The 17,170-nt window shown below is 46.6% G+C and overlaps 1 protein-coding gene across 1 annotated transcript in view; it reads left to right on the forward strand.

Moving 5' to 3' along the window:
* Positions 1-17,170, forward strand: part of LOC113407718 (disintegrin and metalloproteinase domain-containing protein 20-like) — a 166,225-nt gene that overhangs the window by 97,259 nt on the left and 51,796 nt on the right. The window contains exons 15-17 of the mRNA XM_026657439.1: positions 3,881-3,938; positions 5,459-5,548; positions 14,595-14,787. Coding sequence (XP_026513224.1) covers positions 3,881-3,938; positions 5,459-5,548; positions 14,595-14,787 — 341 coding nt within the window. The remainder of the gene's footprint in view (positions 1-3,880; positions 3,939-5,458; positions 5,549-14,594; positions 14,788-17,170) is intronic.

Consider the following 17,170-nt stretch of genomic DNA (forward strand, 5'->3'; position numbering starts at 1 on the left):
AAATCTGTTAGTCTTTAAGGTGCCACCAGACTCCTTGTTGTTTTTGTAGATACAGACTAACACGGCTACCCCCTGATACTTAATACTGACCATAAGTCCTACAGCACCCATTCAAATCAACAGAAGTAATGTATAATGAGGCATCTCTTTGTGTGCATTTTTATGTGAATTCTACTGCATATATTACTTGCCTACTAACAGGATCAAACCCTTTGCATACAAACCTAGCCCCTATCCTCGATGGCCACAGAGGGCCCTTTCTCAAGAGGCCTGTGTGCTTCCACTGGTGAAGAGGGGTGCAAGAGATGTGGGGGGTTGTGCAAAGGGTGGCCAAAGCACAAGCCCCCTGCAATGTTTACTTCAGTCACTGGGATGTAGCGTCTGTGGAACAAAGAACTGGAAGTCACTGAGTTCAGTCCCCTGCTATCGCAGGAAACCCCATCATATTATCCTATCAAGCTCCTGCTACTTCTACTGGAAAGCTGTTCCAGAACCTCACTCCTCTGATGGTTACTTCTAATTTCCAGTCTGACTTTATTCATGGCCAGTTCATTGTCCTGGGTAGGCTGGCTTCCTGCCTTTTTATGCATCCGCAGAGTGCATGCCACACCTACTTGATCCTAGTGTTTAAAATTGGGTTTCCTAACACTTGTGTTAATGTCAATGCTCAAGTCTTTTACAGAATAGTCAACTCTGGAGAAAGACTGATGGGTTAGGCATGCACACAGAGGCAACTGATAGTTTCTTCTTCTGCTTCTTCCTCTCTACTCCACTAATAGCACCAGACCTGGACCCAGCAGTAGTTGTCAGAAGTACTGGCCCCTTACTTCTGCTGCTAACAGAACTATTATCCTGGCTTCAGCCAAAAGGGATCCACTCTGCACTTGTGAATCTTGAATCTTGTTCCCCTCCCTGCTGATTTGGTTTCTCTGAACCCAATTATACTGCTCCCAACTTCAGCAAACCATGGTGTGCTTGTCCACCCAGGGATCCTCCTGTTTCCGACTGAGATGTTGTTCACACACTCGCATTGCAGTCCATTGCCAGCTCCTTATAAGTACTCTGGATACCATAGCAAAGAGGTTGAATCCTGGCTTTAAGTGCAAAGTAGAATTCAGCCTATATTATGAAGTCATTACCAGCACCTCCATAGTAGGCTCATTGTACTAATTTAGATGGCATATATGAGCCCAAAGAGTAAAATTTGTTAACGTAACTCAGAGTAGTGGGGCAGCTACCCCACTCCTGGAGAACAGGGGTTAAACAGCCAAGCTAGGCTGATTGGGGAAGCAGCCACAGCTGGGGCCATGCCCAATCAGGGCCCAGCTGGCCCTGATAAGAGGGCTGGGGGCCAGGAGCTGGAGGAGTCTCACTCTAGCCCTGGAGTGGGAAGAGCTAGCTGCCCGAGAGCAATGTACCTGAAGCAGAACAGTGCTGGGGAAAAGGGCAAAGGGAGCTGGGGAGCTCCAGCCTGGTAAATCCCCAGGCTGCAGGCCTTGGTGAAGGCCTAGAAAGATACTGGGGCTACCGAGGTGTAGCCTGGGGATTGGTAAAGGCAGCAGGTCCAAACCCCTTACCAATGATGAGTGGCCATTACAGACTGCAGTCTGCCCCAGTGAGCGGGGGCTAGATGATGACTGGCAGTGGCCACTGAGGCAAGGTGGGTTTAGAGGGTTGGGGGTTCCCCTGGGAGGGTAGACCCAGAGTGTGGGGATACTACTGGGGCTGAACCCTGAGGTAAAGGGGCACTGGGGTCTGGGAGGGACATAGGGCCTAAGGCAGGCGAGCCACCGGCCAGCAGGGGGCGCTCCGGAGCTGAAAAAGCTAATTCCCAAGATGACCAGCAGGAGGCTCCGCGTCGGTGAGTAGCTGACCTGCTACACCCAGTCACTGTCCAATATTAACCAGTGTTAAACAAGGTTTGGTATACAGACACCACAACCTATATCATGGCAAGCACCCCAAATCCATTGAACCTATTATTAAAGATGCAAAAGAAAAGGAAAAACAGTTCAAGCATTTGCAATGTAAAGTATTAAATAAGGCTTTTATTTTAACAATATCCCTTTTTCCTTTTCCTTAGCTAGATAGAGATTTTAAAAGGAAAACCCCTTATTTGACAGGGTTTTAGATGGTGTCAAAGATAATAACTATTCTTCTTGGGGGGAAAGAAAGGAAAGTCAGTTGAGATGGGCTAGAACTGTTGTTTTTGCGTTGTTCTTGAAGTTCGATCCTGAAAAACCAAGACCAACACACAACGGGAGAGATAAGAATAGAAAATGTAGTTTCTGTCTCTGGTGCTGACTCTTACTTGCAACCTTATTGTTGCAGAAACACAGGCACAGCCCACAGTCTTATCAGTCACTCTGAGACGTGACAAACTTGTACCAGCATTCGGCTGTTTAGGGCATTGTTTCTAACTGCCTTTCTGGTCACAGTCTTACAGCCAGATTGCAAAATATACAGTCTCTGCCAGCTAAACCAGGCTTTGATTAAACAGAAGGAAAAAGGAGAGTGTTAGAAAAGAGAAGAAATAAGGTGAGGCAGGAAGAGGACACATAGGGGAAGATTAGGTGTGGGCAAGATGAAGTCTCACATCATAGAATATCAGGGTTGGAAGGGACATCAGGAGGTCATCTAGTCCAACCCCCTGCTCAAAGCAGGACCAATTCCCAACTAAATCATCCCAGCCAGGGCTTTGTCAAACCTGACCTTAAAAACCTCTAAGGAAGGAGATTCCACCTCCTCCCTAGGTAACCTGTTCCAGTGCTTCACCACTCTCCTAGTGAAAAAGTTTTTCCTAATATCCAACCTAAACTTTCCCCACTGCAACTTGAGACCATTACTCCTTGTTTTGTCATCTAGTACCACTGAGAACAGTCTAGATCCATTCTCTTTGGAACCCCCTTTCAGGTAGTTGAAAGCAGCTATCAAATCCCCCCTCATTCTTCTCTTCTGCAGACTAAACAATCCCAGTTCCCTCAGCCTCTCCTCATAAGTCATGTGCTCCAGCCCCCTAATAATTTTTGTTGCCCTCCACTGGACTCTTTCCAATTTTTCCACAACCTTCTCATAGTGTGGGGCCCAAAACTGGACACAGTACTATAGATGAGGCCTCACCAATGTCGAATAGAGGGGACCGATCACGTCCCTTGAACTGCTGGCAATGCCCCTACTTTTACAGCCCAAAATGCTGTTACCCTTCTTGGCAACAAGGGCACACTGTTGACTCATATGCAGCTTCTCATCCACTGTAACCCCTAGGTCCTTTTCTGCAGAACTGCTGCCTAGCCATTCGGTCCCTAGTTTGTAGCAGTGCATGGGATTCTTCCATCCTAAGTGCAGGACTCTGCACTTGTCCTTGTTGAACCTCATCAGGTTTCTTTTAGCCCAATCCTCTAATTTGTATAGGTCCCTCTGTATCCTATCCCTACCATCATAGCTGCGGTTCAGGATTTAGCCAGAGCATGTGGAGATGATAGTGCCCTTCTGTGTTCCTTTCTCTGGCATGATTTTGTCAGTGGTATCAATAAAACCCTCTGTGTTTAAATGAATTCAGTCTGTCTCTGTCATATATGAAAATGTTTAAGAAAAGGTGTAACAGGTCATTGTGACAATATATAAACTTTCACTTACTTTGAGGACCTCTGGGGAACAGCTGACACACATCCTCTCTATCTGGTGGTGTTGCTGCTACCATCCAGTATTCACTCCTTGTTTCTTTTAGACTCAGAGTTAAAAGGGTTTAGTCTTTTCTCCCCAGGAACTGGAAAACCAAGAGATAAACTCTTGCTTGTGGTAATTATTATATAGCACCACTTCAAGAAGTGGCAATCAGTTGCCTAAATAACTTAGGGCTTGTCTACACTTGAAATGCCAGGGTGGCACAGCTGCAGCACTCCAGTTCTGTCTACACCGTGGAGCTGTCTACATCAGAGGTGAGGTCGGCTTAAATTTGTCACTCGGGTGTGGATTTTTCACACCCTTGAGTGACATAGCTGGGTCAACCTAACTTTTTAGTGTAGACCAGGTCTTACACCATCATACAGCATGATCTATTAATGTGGGAAGCTTCTGGGGCTAGGGACACCAAGCTCAGCTCATTTCAGCCTCTTCAGATTCCCTTCTCAGAGCTCTCCTAATGCTTCTTCACTTAGCCCATTATCCAGGCAAGTCTAGCGTGTGACTGCCCTGTCACAATTCCCAGATCTCCCTCTGTCGAGATCCACTTTCCAACTGTCACCTTGACCAAACCTCCCTGAGGTTCCACCTCCTGTGGTGACATCGCCACTGGTGTTGTCACCAGCCTGAGCAGTTCCTTCACACTTACATTTTACAGTTGAGCTTTTAATTAGGGTAAATGTATAGGCCCAATTAGCACAACTAGCTACAAACAGACTCAGGTCAACAGCTTGGATAACTTCACTGGGGCCAGTGTGACATTAGTGCTAACTCAATCAATCACCACCCATCATCTGCAGCTAATTTACATGCCACAATTCTATTGGGTAGAATGGCTCTGGTTCAAGGGGAGACTGGACACATGCAGTTTATTTGGCCAAACTCACTGATCTTTAAAGATTACATAGCTGCATACTAGCTTGGACCTCAGTGCTTAAAAGGCTCCCCACCTTAAAAGGTTGTCTTGGCACCACTCCCATTTTGGCAACACAGACAGGAGAACTCAGGCAGGAGTACAGGGGGGTGCCCTTAAACCATGGAGACATTGGAACTCAGGAACTATGCTCTTCCCACACCTAATATCACATAGTACCAGCCTCACTAACACAACCCCGCAAGCCAGTAAGTCAATTAGAAAATCAGTGCCAAATTCACAAAGTACATTTTGGCTTCTTTGTGCTACTCTAGTGTATTGGTGAATCTGCCTTTTAAAGTTTACATTAAAACTATTTGATTTTGTTTGCAAATATCTTAAACTCATTAGAAATATTACATATATCTATGGTACTTGCTTAACTGTAATGTCTAGCACCTCACAATTTTTTTAACGTATTTATCCTCACAACACCCCTCTGAGATCGTACTTCCCTGTTGCTCCCATTTTACAGATAGGGAACTGAGGAACAGAAAAACTAAATGACTTGCTGAAACTCACAGCAGAGCAGGGAATTGAACCCAGTATTCTTAGTCCCAGGCAGCTGCCCTAATCACTGGATCATCCTTCCTCTCTTGATGGTAGCATTCTCTTTGGATTCCCTGTGTAGCAGAAATAGCACATAATAATAGTAGTAGTAATAATACTTTTTAGAAAATTCTATGTAATTAGAACTAGGTAAGAAATGGGTGTTTCTCTCTCAAATTCACTGAGCTTTGTTACTGTTTGAAATCAAACAATAAATGATAAGAGCAGTATTATTACAGGATTCTTACAGGATTATTACAGGAGAGTCCCACAACAGATGTTTATGGTAAGGTGCTATTCATTTTGTATTTGAAGGTGTGCCTACGGAGTGGTTGTTGCCTACCCAATTGTGTAATAAAGCCAGGTGCTGCTTGTATTTCTGGACTTTGCTGCAAAAACTGTCAGGTAAGAAAAATGTACTGTAGGTTTTGTATTTTATGGTAAACTGAATGTTTAATTTTTTTTTTTTTTAGTTAATAGCCAGTGGCAATGCTATTCATTTTCACAATTTCCTTCTCAAGTACTGTATCTGTTAATCCCATGTAGATGGGTTGGGATTAGAGCTGGGCAATTTGTTTTTAGCAAATCATTTATTTGCTGAAAAAGGAAATTTCGGTCAACTTAAAACCATTTGCAAATTCATGTAGAGTTCACTGAACGATTTTGACCAAACCAAAACATCGAAATGTTTCAATAAGGTTAAAATGAAATGTTTTGTTTCACATCAAATCAAATGTTTTTGTTTTGACTTTAGGCATTTTGACAAAAGCAAAGGAGGAGAAATTTACAAAATGCTGGTGGTGAGGCTCCCTTATAAACTTTAGCCAATGGTTAGGGTCCTTTCTTGGGATGCTCATTTACAATCCTCCCCCTTTGGCTTATTTGGAGAAGGGATTTAAACTTGGGTTTCCCATATTATACGAGAGTGCCCTAGCCACTGGGATATTGTGGTATAGTCTTTCTTAATGTCTCCTGTTGAAGCTGTTCCATCTTTTAATAATTCATTAAATAGTCATTGGAGTAGGGACTTGGACTTGTGTCCCCTACATTCTAGGTAAATGTCCAAGCTACCAGCCTAGAGAGTCATTTTCACTTGCCTTCCTGAGCCCCAAAGCTATCCATTATTATTATGCATGACTGAATAATCAGTGGCCAGGGAAAGCGTGAGAATGATTCTATAACCTGGCAGTTAGGACACTCACCTAGGATGGCAGCTAAAGCTGTCAATGACAGACTGGTGAGAGGTTGAAAGGACCTGCCCATCAACATCCTCTCCAGAATGTTCTGTCTCCATTGGCAATGCATGGCTCCAAGCCCTATTGGAATGTCTACTCAGCTTTTTGGAACAAGCCTCCCAGCCTAGGTCAACAGAATTGTGCTAGCAGTGTGTGCTCTAGTGTACTGTGTAGACAGTGCTTTGGTGCTGCACCTTGGGCTGGAGCTCAGACTCTGAACCTGGGGCAGGTGGAGTGGGCTTGAGAGCACAAGCTCCAGCCTGAGTCAAAATGTCAAAGCACCGTCTACACAGCTAAAAATAGTGCACTAGCATGATCCCTGCTATCACAAGTTTGTGGACCTTGGCTGGGAAGCTTGCTCCCAAATGCTGTGTAGACATACACTATCTGACCTCAAAACATCCCCAAAGTGATATTTTCCCCAACATTATGTTCCTAAATGGACTTCTAATTTCTCTCTATTGTCCTCTTCCTTCATCATCATCCTGCAAACAGGATATTAGGAATCATTAAAAAGGGGATAGAGAATAAGACTGAGAATATATTATTGCCCTTATATAAATCGATGGTACGCCCTCATCTCGAATACTGCGTACAGATGTGGTCTCCTCATCTCAAAAAAGATATACTGGCACTAGAAAAGGTTCAGAAAAGGGCAACTAAAATGATTAAGAGTTTGGAACGGGTCCCATATGAGGAGAGATTAAAGAGGCTAGGACTCTTCAGCTTGGAAAAGAGGAGACTTAGGGTATGTCTACACTACGAGAGTAGTTCGATTTTACTTAAAGCGAATTTGTGGAACCGATATTACAAAGTCGAACGTGTGTATCCACACTAAGGACAGTAATTCGACTTTGTGAGTCTACACTAACGGGGCAAGCGTTGACATTGGAAGCGGTGCACTGTGGGCAGCTATCCCACAGTTCCCGCAGTCCCCGCTGCCCATTGGAATCCTAGGTCGAGCCCCCAATGCCTGCTGGGGCAAAAAATGTGTCGAGGGTGGTTTTGGGTAACTGTTGTCATTCAACCCTCACTCCCGCCCTCCCTCCGTGAAAGCGTCGGCGGGCAATCAGTTCGCGCACTTTTCTGGTGATTGACAGCGCGGATGCCACAGCACTGCAAGCATGGAGCCCGCTGCGATCATCGCTGCAGTTATGGCCGTTGTCAACACCTCGCACCTTATCATCCACCTTTTTCAGAGGCAGATGCTGAGAAATCGGGTGAGGAGGCTATGGCAGCGCGGTGAGGACATTAAGTCTGAGAGGGGCACAGACCTCTCACAAAGCACGGGACCCCGCGCCGTGAACATCATGGTGGCAATGGGTCATGTTGATGCTGTGGAACGGCGATTCTGGGCCCGGGAAACAAGCACGGACTGGTGGGACCGTTTAGTGCTGCAGGTCTGGGCTGAATCACAGTGGCTGCAAAACTTTCGGATGCGGAAGGGAACTTTCCTGGAACTTTGTGAGTTGCTGTCCCCTGGCCTGAAGCCCAAGGACACCCAGATGCGAGCAGCCCTGACTGTCCAGAAGCGAGTGGCCATAGCCCTCTGGAAGCTTGCAACGCCAGTCAGCTACCGGTCAGTCGCGAACCAATTTGGAGTGGGCAAATCTACCGTGGGGGTTGCTGTGATGCAAGTAGCCAATCCAATCGTTGAGCTACTGCTCCCAGTGACCCTGGGAAATGTGCAGGTGATCATAGATGGCTTCGCTGCAATGGGATTCCCAAACTGCGGTGGGGCTATAGATGGAACTCACATCCCTATCCTGGGACCGGCCCACCAGGCCAGCCAGTACATTAACCGAAAGGGCTACTTTTCAATGGTGCTGCAAGCACTGGTGGACCATAGAGGACGTTTTACCAACATCAAAGTCGGATGGCCGGGCAAGGTTCATGATGCTCGCGTTTTCAGGAACTCTGGTCTGTTTAGACGGCTGCAGGAAGGTATTTACTTCCCGGACCACAAAATAACTGTTGGGGATGTGGAGATGCCTATAGTGATCCTCGGGGACCCAGCCTACCCGCTAATGCCCCGTCTCATGAAGCCCTATACAGGCGCCCTGGACGCTGAAAAAGAACTCTTCAACTACCGGCTGAGCAAGTGCAGAATGGTGGTGGAGTGTGCTTTTGGACGTCTGAAGGGGACATGGAGAAGCTTACTGACTCACTCTGATCTCAGCGAAACCAATATCCCCATTGTTATTGCAGCTTGCTGTGTGCTCCACAATCTCTGTGAAAGCAAGGGGGAGACGTTTATGGCGGGGTGGGAGGTTGAGGCAAATCACCTGGCTGCTGATTATGCCCAGCCAGACAGCCGGGCGATTGGAAGAGCCCAGCGGGACGTGCTGTGCATCTGGGAAGCTTTGAAAACTAGGTTCCAGAGTGAGCAGGGTAACCGGTGACTATTAAGTTTGTTTAAACAGAAGCTGAACCTGCCCCCGTTTCTTTACCCAGTTAATGTTGACTATCCTCTCCAGTTACCAACCCCTTCCCCCCCTTCCAACACACCTTTAAAAATAAAATAAATGAAACTTTGTTCATTAACACCGTTTTCTTTATTAAGAATTTCGTGGTAAAGTGTTGAAACTGGGATGCAGACTGTGGTGGGGAGCGGGTGTAGTGATGAAAAGGACACTTCTAAACTTGAGGAATGACAGGCTCCTGCTCCTAGAGCGGTCCACAGTGGTGGACTGGTTGTTTCAACGGAGCCTGCCACCCCTCCTTTTCGGGACTCTGTGTGTGGGGGCTATGTGACTTTGTGGCGGGGGAGGGCAGTTACAGATCCCCTGCTGCGTGGCTCTGTCATCCAGGCTAAGAACCGCTGCATAAGATCTGTAACCGCCCTCCCCCGCCACAAACTCACATAGCCCCCCCACACAGAACATGAAAACCACCTCCCAGACTGACCAGGGTGCCTAGTGACTGCAATGTGTGTGTGACCTTCTGCTGAACCTGCCCCTGTGTCTGTACCCTGGTAAAGGTGACTGTCCTCTCCAATTACCAACCCCCTTCCCCCCCTTCAAACACACTCTCCTCTAAAAGAACATGACGGAAACAGTAATGAACAGAAACATATTTTTTATTAACGACTACACAGTTAGGGGATGAAACTGGGACGGGGGCTTGGGTGAGGTGCTTTTGGAGTGAAGGAAAGGACTTATCAAATCTTTGGGAATGAGAGCCTTCTGCTACTTGAGCAGTCTGCAGGGGTGGAGTGACTGTTTACACGGCTCCTGCCGCCTTCTTGGGACTTTGGGTGAGGGGGGGATGGGACTTTGTGGCGGGGGAGGGCGGTTAGAGATAGAATGCAGCTGGGCTCTGTCCTCCTGCCTCCGGTCCTGCAGAACATCTACAAGGCGCCGGAGCGTGTCCGTTTGCTCCCTCATTAGTCCAAGCAGCGTTTGAGTCGCCTGCTGGTCTTCCTGCCACCACCTGTCCTCCCGTTCGCTGTGTGATCGTTGGTATTACGACTTGTTCTCCCTCCACTGGGTCTGCTGTGCCGCCTCGGCTCGGGAGCAGCCCATAAGTTCTGAGAACATCTCGTCCCGTGTCCTTCTCTTTCATCGCCTGATCTGCGCCAGCCTCTGGGAGGGGGATGTCGGGGTAGCTCGGGAGACACTCGCAGCTGTAGGATGGGAAAAATGGAGTGAATTCCTCACAAAGGTACAGTTTTGCGAACAATGAATATAGTCTCTCTGTGAACAAGACCATGCACAGTACCTATCACATGCGCACTCAGTACAAGGTCGAATTTTTGGCCCTCCCATTGAGTGCCTGAGGTCTTGCTGTACACATCACACAAGCGGGGCCAGACAACGGAATTCGGCTAGCAGGCGGACATGGTAAGCCGTAGACTTTTGGCTGCTTAAAGCTTAATTTATAGCAGTGCCCTCCTTTCACGTTCCAAGAAATGCTCCTAGTGTTGGCCAGTTCCTGCTGCCGGCAATCCAGCCAGCATGAACTCTGCCCCTGTCCCACCCCCCTCGCGGCTGTCCCTGGGAAAGATCCCTGCATGCTGCCTCTGTCCCACCTCCACCGCGTGGCTGTAAACCGCCGGTTACAGTTATGTAAAGGAACAGGCAATCAGTCCCAATACTAACATTCTCCTGATTCAAAGCAGGTCACCATGAGTGATATCACTCTGATGAGGATTTCGGAGACAGAGAAAGACCGCATGCTGCGTGAATGCCAGCAAACACCAGGGCCGTATGCCGCCATGCTTTGCCAGGCAATGATCCCGGAGTACTTGCTGCTAGCCTGGCGCGGAAAAGTTTCCTACCATGGAGGACGCAATAAGGTCGCTCTGCCCAGGAACCTGATACAAAGGCTTTCACAATACCTCCAGGAGAGCTTCGTGGAGATGTCCCAGGAGGATTTCTGCTCTATCCCCGGACATATTGACAGAATTTTCCAGTAGCTGCACTGGCAAGGACTAAAAACTAAAGCGCCTAGGGCAAACTAATCATGAAAAACCCATTGTTAAGATACCATTCCTATTCTGTTCAAAATAAATGTTTAAAACACTTACCTACTGATCCTTCCCCTCATTCACAGTCCGGGTTACCACCTTGGGAGGGTTGGTAGGGGATCTCCGTGATCCCCTACCAACCTCTGGCTGTCGGGGAAATCAGCGTTGAAAGCGCTGTCGACTGCCTCGTCCTCCTCATCTCCTTCCTCATCTTCCCCATCCACGAACATCTCCGAGGAAGCGGCCATCGACAATACCCCATCGTCAGAGTCCACGGACAGTGGTGGGGTAGTGGTGGCGGCCGCACCTAGAATGGAATGCAGTGCCTCGTAGAAATGGCATGTCTGGGGCTGGGATCCAGAGCGTCCGTTTGACTCTTTGGTCTTCTGGTAGCCTTGTCTCAGCTCCTTGATTTTCACACGGCACTGCGTTGCATCCCGGCTGTATCCTCTCTCTGTCATGGCTTTTGAGATCTTCTCGTAGATCTTCGCATTCCGTTTTTTCGATCGCAGCTCCGAAAGCACGGACTCATCGCCCCACACAGCTATCAGATCCAAGACTTCCCAATCAGTCCATGCTGGGGCCCTCTTTCTATTCTGCGATTGCATGGTCACCTCTGCTGGAGAGCTCTGCATCGTTGCCAGTGCTGCTGAGCTCGCCACGATGTCCAAACAGGAAATGAGATTCAAACTGGCCAGACAGGAAAAGGAATTCAAATTTTCCCGGGGCTTTTCCTGTGTGGCTGGTGGCTGGTCAGAGCATCCGAGCTCGGACTGCTGTCCAGAGCGTCAACAGAGTGGTGCACTGTGGGATAGCTCCCGGAGCTATTAGCGTCGAATTCCATCCACACCTACCTTAATTCAACATGGCCATGTTGAATTTAGCGCTACTCCCCTCGTCGGGGAGGAGTACAGAAATCGATTTAAAGAGACCTCTATGTCGAAATAAATAGCTTCGTTGTGTGGATGGGTGCAGGGTTAATTCGAGTTAACGCTGCTAAATTCGACATAACCTCCTAGTGTAGACCAGGCCTAAGGGGGGATATGATAGAGGTATATAAAATCATGAGTGATGTGGAGAAAGTGGATAAGGAAAAGTTATTTACTTATTCCCATAATACAAGAACTAGGAGTCATCAAATGAAATTAATAGGCAGCAGGTTTAAAACAAATAAAAGGAAGTTCTTCTTCACGCAGCACACAGTCAACTTGTGGAACTCCTTACCTGAGGAGGTTGTGAAGGCTAGGACTATAACAGAGTTTAAAAGAGAACTGGATAAATGCATGGTGGTTAAGTCCATTAATAGCTATTAGCCAGGACGGGTAAGGAATGGTGTCCCTAGCCTCTGTCTGTCAGAGGGTGGAGATGGATGGCAGGAGAGAGATCACTTGATCATTGTTAGGTTCACTCCCTCTGGGGCACCTGACATTGGCCACTGTAGGTAGACAGGATACTGGGCTAGATGGACCTTTGGTCTGACCCGGTACGGCCTTTCTTATGTTCTTATGTTCTTGACTTCTCGCCATAGAATGGAATGCCTTTATGTCCAGAGTCATCTGAGCCTGGGCACTGTCAAGATGGCTCACATGAAGGAGGAGAACCTATTCCAGCTCCCAGTGCAAGATATCCTTATTTAGACAGAATTAAGTTCCTCTTCTTCACCCTCTCGAGCTCTCTGAGATTTCTCAGATCATCTGCAGGAGACCTTGGTGACAGCCAGACCCCCAACTAAGGGTTCTGCAATAAAGGATCAAATCACCTCCTCTAGACCCCAGAAAAGCCTGTGTCAACAATAGAGAGTTCTTGTGCTATCACTGATGCAATAAGTGTGGCACCTGCTGCTGTGGGAACCAGTACAGTAGCAGAAAGTGCTTCCATTCAGCCCACCCTACAGATCAGTATCTCAACTGGTCAGTAAATAAGGGACTCAGCAGAGAATCTCCTGGGATTGGAGAAACTATATTCATTTCCTCTACTTACCATCCTTACAGCCCTTTACTTCCAACCTCATGAATAGGAGTCCTCTGACAGCAATCCAACTTCATCGTATCACCCAATCCTTCCATACCAGTTTCTCAGGAAAACTTGGCAAAAGTTCCAAAGGATGTTTTCTGACAGATGTGTAGTGCTTGGCACACAGATAGGCCTTCTTTTTCCTCAGTGCCCAGTTATTCAGAAATATTTGCCACAAGGCTGCATTTACTCAAAGATTCATGGAATCCTCTAGAATTGGCAGAGGAGGAAGCATCCAGACTCTCCTTTCAGGCCATAGGTAAAACAAAACACATTCTTACAGATCTAATTCTCTACTACAGACCTGTGTTCCTCTCTCCAAACAGAAATCTCAGCCTATCTCTCTGATGTCTCTTCGTGGATATCCAGCCATCAGCTCAAGCTCAACATGGCTAAAACAGAACTCATTTCTTTCTCTCCATCCCCACTGTGCCCTCCGCAATACCTCCTTTTGATCACTGTGGACAACACCATCCTGTCTGTCCGTCAGGCCCCTTAACTTAGGTGCCATCTTTGAGCTGGACCATTCTCTAGGACCTCATTTCCAGGCAGTTTGTAAACCTTGCTAATTCTTTCTGTATAACAAATCTAAGATATGGCCTTTCTTATCCAATCAGACACCTAAAATTCTCATCCCTGCTCTCATCTCACAACTCAATTACTGCAACATCCTTCTCTCCGGTCTTGACAAATGCAATCTTTGCCCATTCATATAATTTCATAATGCTTCTGCAAAGATCACTTTCCTAGTTTGTTGCTTTGACCATGTCACCTGTCTCTTTGCTCCCCTCCCCTGGCTCCCTCTTCTCTTTCACATTAAATATATGCTACTTTTCTTGACCAATCCCCACCATGTCATCTCTCATTTACTATTGAGCGGTCAATGCTAAACTCCAATCCACCCATGATGCCAGCTTTCATTACCCTCTTGTCACATTTTCAAACAAGGACTTTCTGGCTTTCACCCATACTGCCCCTCATGCTTGGGAGGAGCTCTCCATAAACACTGATTAAAACTAAGCAATTACCCATCTCAAAACTATCCTTTTCCTTAATGCCTACCAAAAAATTGACAATAGGCTGCTGGTGAGCTAAGACCACTGCCTGTCAAGCTGTCCAATACTGTCAGATTGTTTCCTTGCATGCTACCCCATCTATCTGTAGCCATCATTTGTCTCTTGTCTTATACTTGGGTTCTGGCTCTTTGGGGCAAAGACTGTTGTCTTGTTCTGCGTTTGTATAGCACCAAGCAAAATGGGGATCTGGGTCCTTGACTGCAACTCCTAGGTGCTACAGTCATACTACTTCTACTAAGTACTCGTTCTGGAGAGGATATTTATAGGTGGGTCCCATCCCCTTCTCCCCAATGACTGACAGATCCAGCTTCTGAATACTGCAGGTGAAGTGACCCCAGGTCTAGTCTCAGCAGACTCAACATGGAAAAAATTAATAGATGGGCAAAAAGTATATTTGGGAGTGGAAAAGAATCACAAATATTTTAAATACTGGAATTAGAGTGCACTTCTTAATTAATAGCACAAGGAGTATTTATGTCGCATCTTCCTTTTATCTGATCTCTGTTTAAAATAAAAGGCAAAGCAACTGCAGGTGGGTTTTTCCTTTCCTGTTAGATGTTTGGGGACTCCTAAAACAAACATATTTTAAGAAGGTAAATGGTGGCTCATGAAATAGGCCTCCAGAGAGAAATCACATCCTTGTATTCTTATTTTAACAGCTTCATAGACAAGGGGAAATATGCAGAAAAAGTATTGGTGAGTGTGACCTTCCCGAGTTCTGCAATGGGACTTCAAGCTGGTGCCCAGAGGATGTATTTAAGCAAGATGGAACTCCATGCGGTGACAATGACTGTTGTTTCCAGGGGAGATGCCGTAACCACGAGAGACAGTGCAAAGCTGTATTTGGCAAAGGCAAGACCTGCATTATTTACAAAAACACATAGCAGCATCAATTAACTCTTAGGAAATTGGCCAGTTCTTATGATTGTCATCTGGGGACTTGGTAACAGACTTTTTTGGGCAGGGGGCTCTGCCACAAAGGAAGGAGAGTTTGTGTGGCTGCTGGGAGTGGCTGCAGTCTTGGTTGATCCTGCCTCACCTTTGCTCCTCTCCATCAGCTTGCCCTGTCTAATCAGTGGATTCTATATATCACATCTACATATTAGGATGGTTATTCTAGAACACCAATCACTGCAATATCTAAACAGACACTCTGTACCCTACTTCCCCTGCTGCTGGACTACATGCTTCCTCAGCCCTGGAAACAATAGAAGAGGTTTGGAGTGGCTCCTAGCACACAAGGCAGCTGACTTTTGGGAACAGATGGTTTGGAAAGTTGGGGTAGATACCTCCTTATGACTACAGAAGGTGCTAGGTGATAGTTAATGAAATGCAAAGCATTTCATTGAGGAAAGAGTGCTGAGACACCCAGGAAGAATATCATCATTCTCAATACCTACTTTGGTGTGATGGGGTGGACTAGATCCAGAGGTCCCCTGCTGGAGGCCTTGTGGCCCTTCCTCTTGCCTCCCCAGAAAAGTGCAGAGAAGTCCTCCAGGCAGCCTAGATGGGCTTCAGGGGTGTAGCCCATCAGAGAGGCTGCTGGAGTGACCAATCAGGGGCCAGAAGGGCCATATAAAAGGAAGCAGCAGAGGCAGAGCAGCCAGTTGCTTCTTGGAGCTCAAAGAAGGAGAACTGGGTACCTGGATGGCTGGAAGAGCAACAGGACCATGGAAAGGTTAGTGTGGGCCATGAGAAAGTACTAGAGATTATATATCCTGGAAGGGAGGGACAGTGTGTGTGTCTCAGCTGGAAGGTCGACTGAAGACCCACCAAAAGAACCATCACTTGGGGGTGGGGAGGAGGAGGCATGCTCATGAGAGGCAATGCCACCATGTTCAAAACTGAGTGATTGCTTAAGAGCCCTTACTAAGGCCTGGTCTACAGTAACCCCCCAATTCGAACTAAGGTACGCAACTTCAGCTACGTGAATAACGTAGCTGAAGTCGACATACCTTAGTTTGAACTTACCGCGGTTCAGACGCAGTCCACACGCGGCAGGCAGGCTCCCCCGTCGACTCCGCGGTACTCCTCTCGCCGAGCTGGAGTACTGCAGTCGACGGCGAGCACTTCCAGGATCGATTTATCGCGTCCAGACCAGACGCGATAAATCGAACCCGGAAGTTCGATTGCCAGCCGTCGAACTACCGCGTAAGTATAGACATACCCTAAGGGACCTTGTCAAAGGCTTTCTGAAAGTCCAAGTATGCTATATCCACCCTTGTCCATGTGCTGGACCACCTTTGTCCATGTGCTTTTATGGGATATATGTTCTTTACTGTAGTTTCAACCAGTTTGCCTCGTACTGAAGTTATGTTTACTGGGCTGTAATTGCCAGGATTGCCTCTGGAGCTTTTTAAAAACTCAGCATCACATTAGCTATCTGCCAGTCATCTGATACAGAGGTTGATTTAAGTGATAAGTTACATACCACAGTTAGCAGTTCTGCAATTTCATATTGGAGTTCATTCAGAACTCTTGGGTTAATACTATGTGTCCTAATGACTTATTACTGTTTCATTTATCAATTTGTTCCAAAACTGTCTCTACTGACACCTGAATCTGGGACAGTTCCTCAGATTTGTCACCTGAAAAGAGAGGCTCAGGTGTCGGGATCGCCCTCACATCCTTTGCAGGGAAGATGATGCAAAGAATTAATTTAGCTTTTCTACAAAGGCCTTGTCTTCCTGAGTGCTCCTTTAGTAGCTCTATTGTCCAGTGGCCCCACTAATTGTTGGAATATGTGCTGCTTCTGATATGCTAAAAAATTTTTTTGCTATTACTTTTTGTGTCTTTTTGCTAGTTGCTCTCAAATTTTTTGACCTGCCTAATTATACATTTACAGTTGACTTGCCAGAGTTCATGCTCCTTTCTATTTTCCTCAGTAGGATTTGACTTCCAATTTTTAAAGGATGTCTTTTTGTCTCTAACCATCTTTTACTCTGTTTATCCATGGTGACATTTTTTCACTCCTCTTCCTGTTTTTGTTTTTTCTTAATTTGGGATATTAATGTTGTTTGAGCCTCTATTCTGGGGTTTTTAAAAAAGTTTCCATGAAGCTTGCAGGCATGGCTTCCCCTATCCTTTTGTATAGTTCCCCTTTTTGAAGTTAAACACTGCTGTGATGGGTTTTGTTGGTGTTTTCCTTCCTACAGGGATGTTACATTGAATTACATTATAATTGCTGCTATTGAACGTTTTAGCTATATTGACCTTGCACTTGCACCAGATCCTG

Source organism: Terrapene carolina, unplaced genomic scaffold (genome assembly GCF_002925995.2).
Source record: "Terrapene carolina triunguis isolate 2854851 unplaced genomic scaffold, T_m_triunguis-2.0 Scaffold244, whole genome shotgun sequence".
Classification (NCBI taxonomy): domain Eukaryota; kingdom Metazoa; phylum Chordata; order Testudines; family Emydidae; genus Terrapene; species Terrapene triunguis.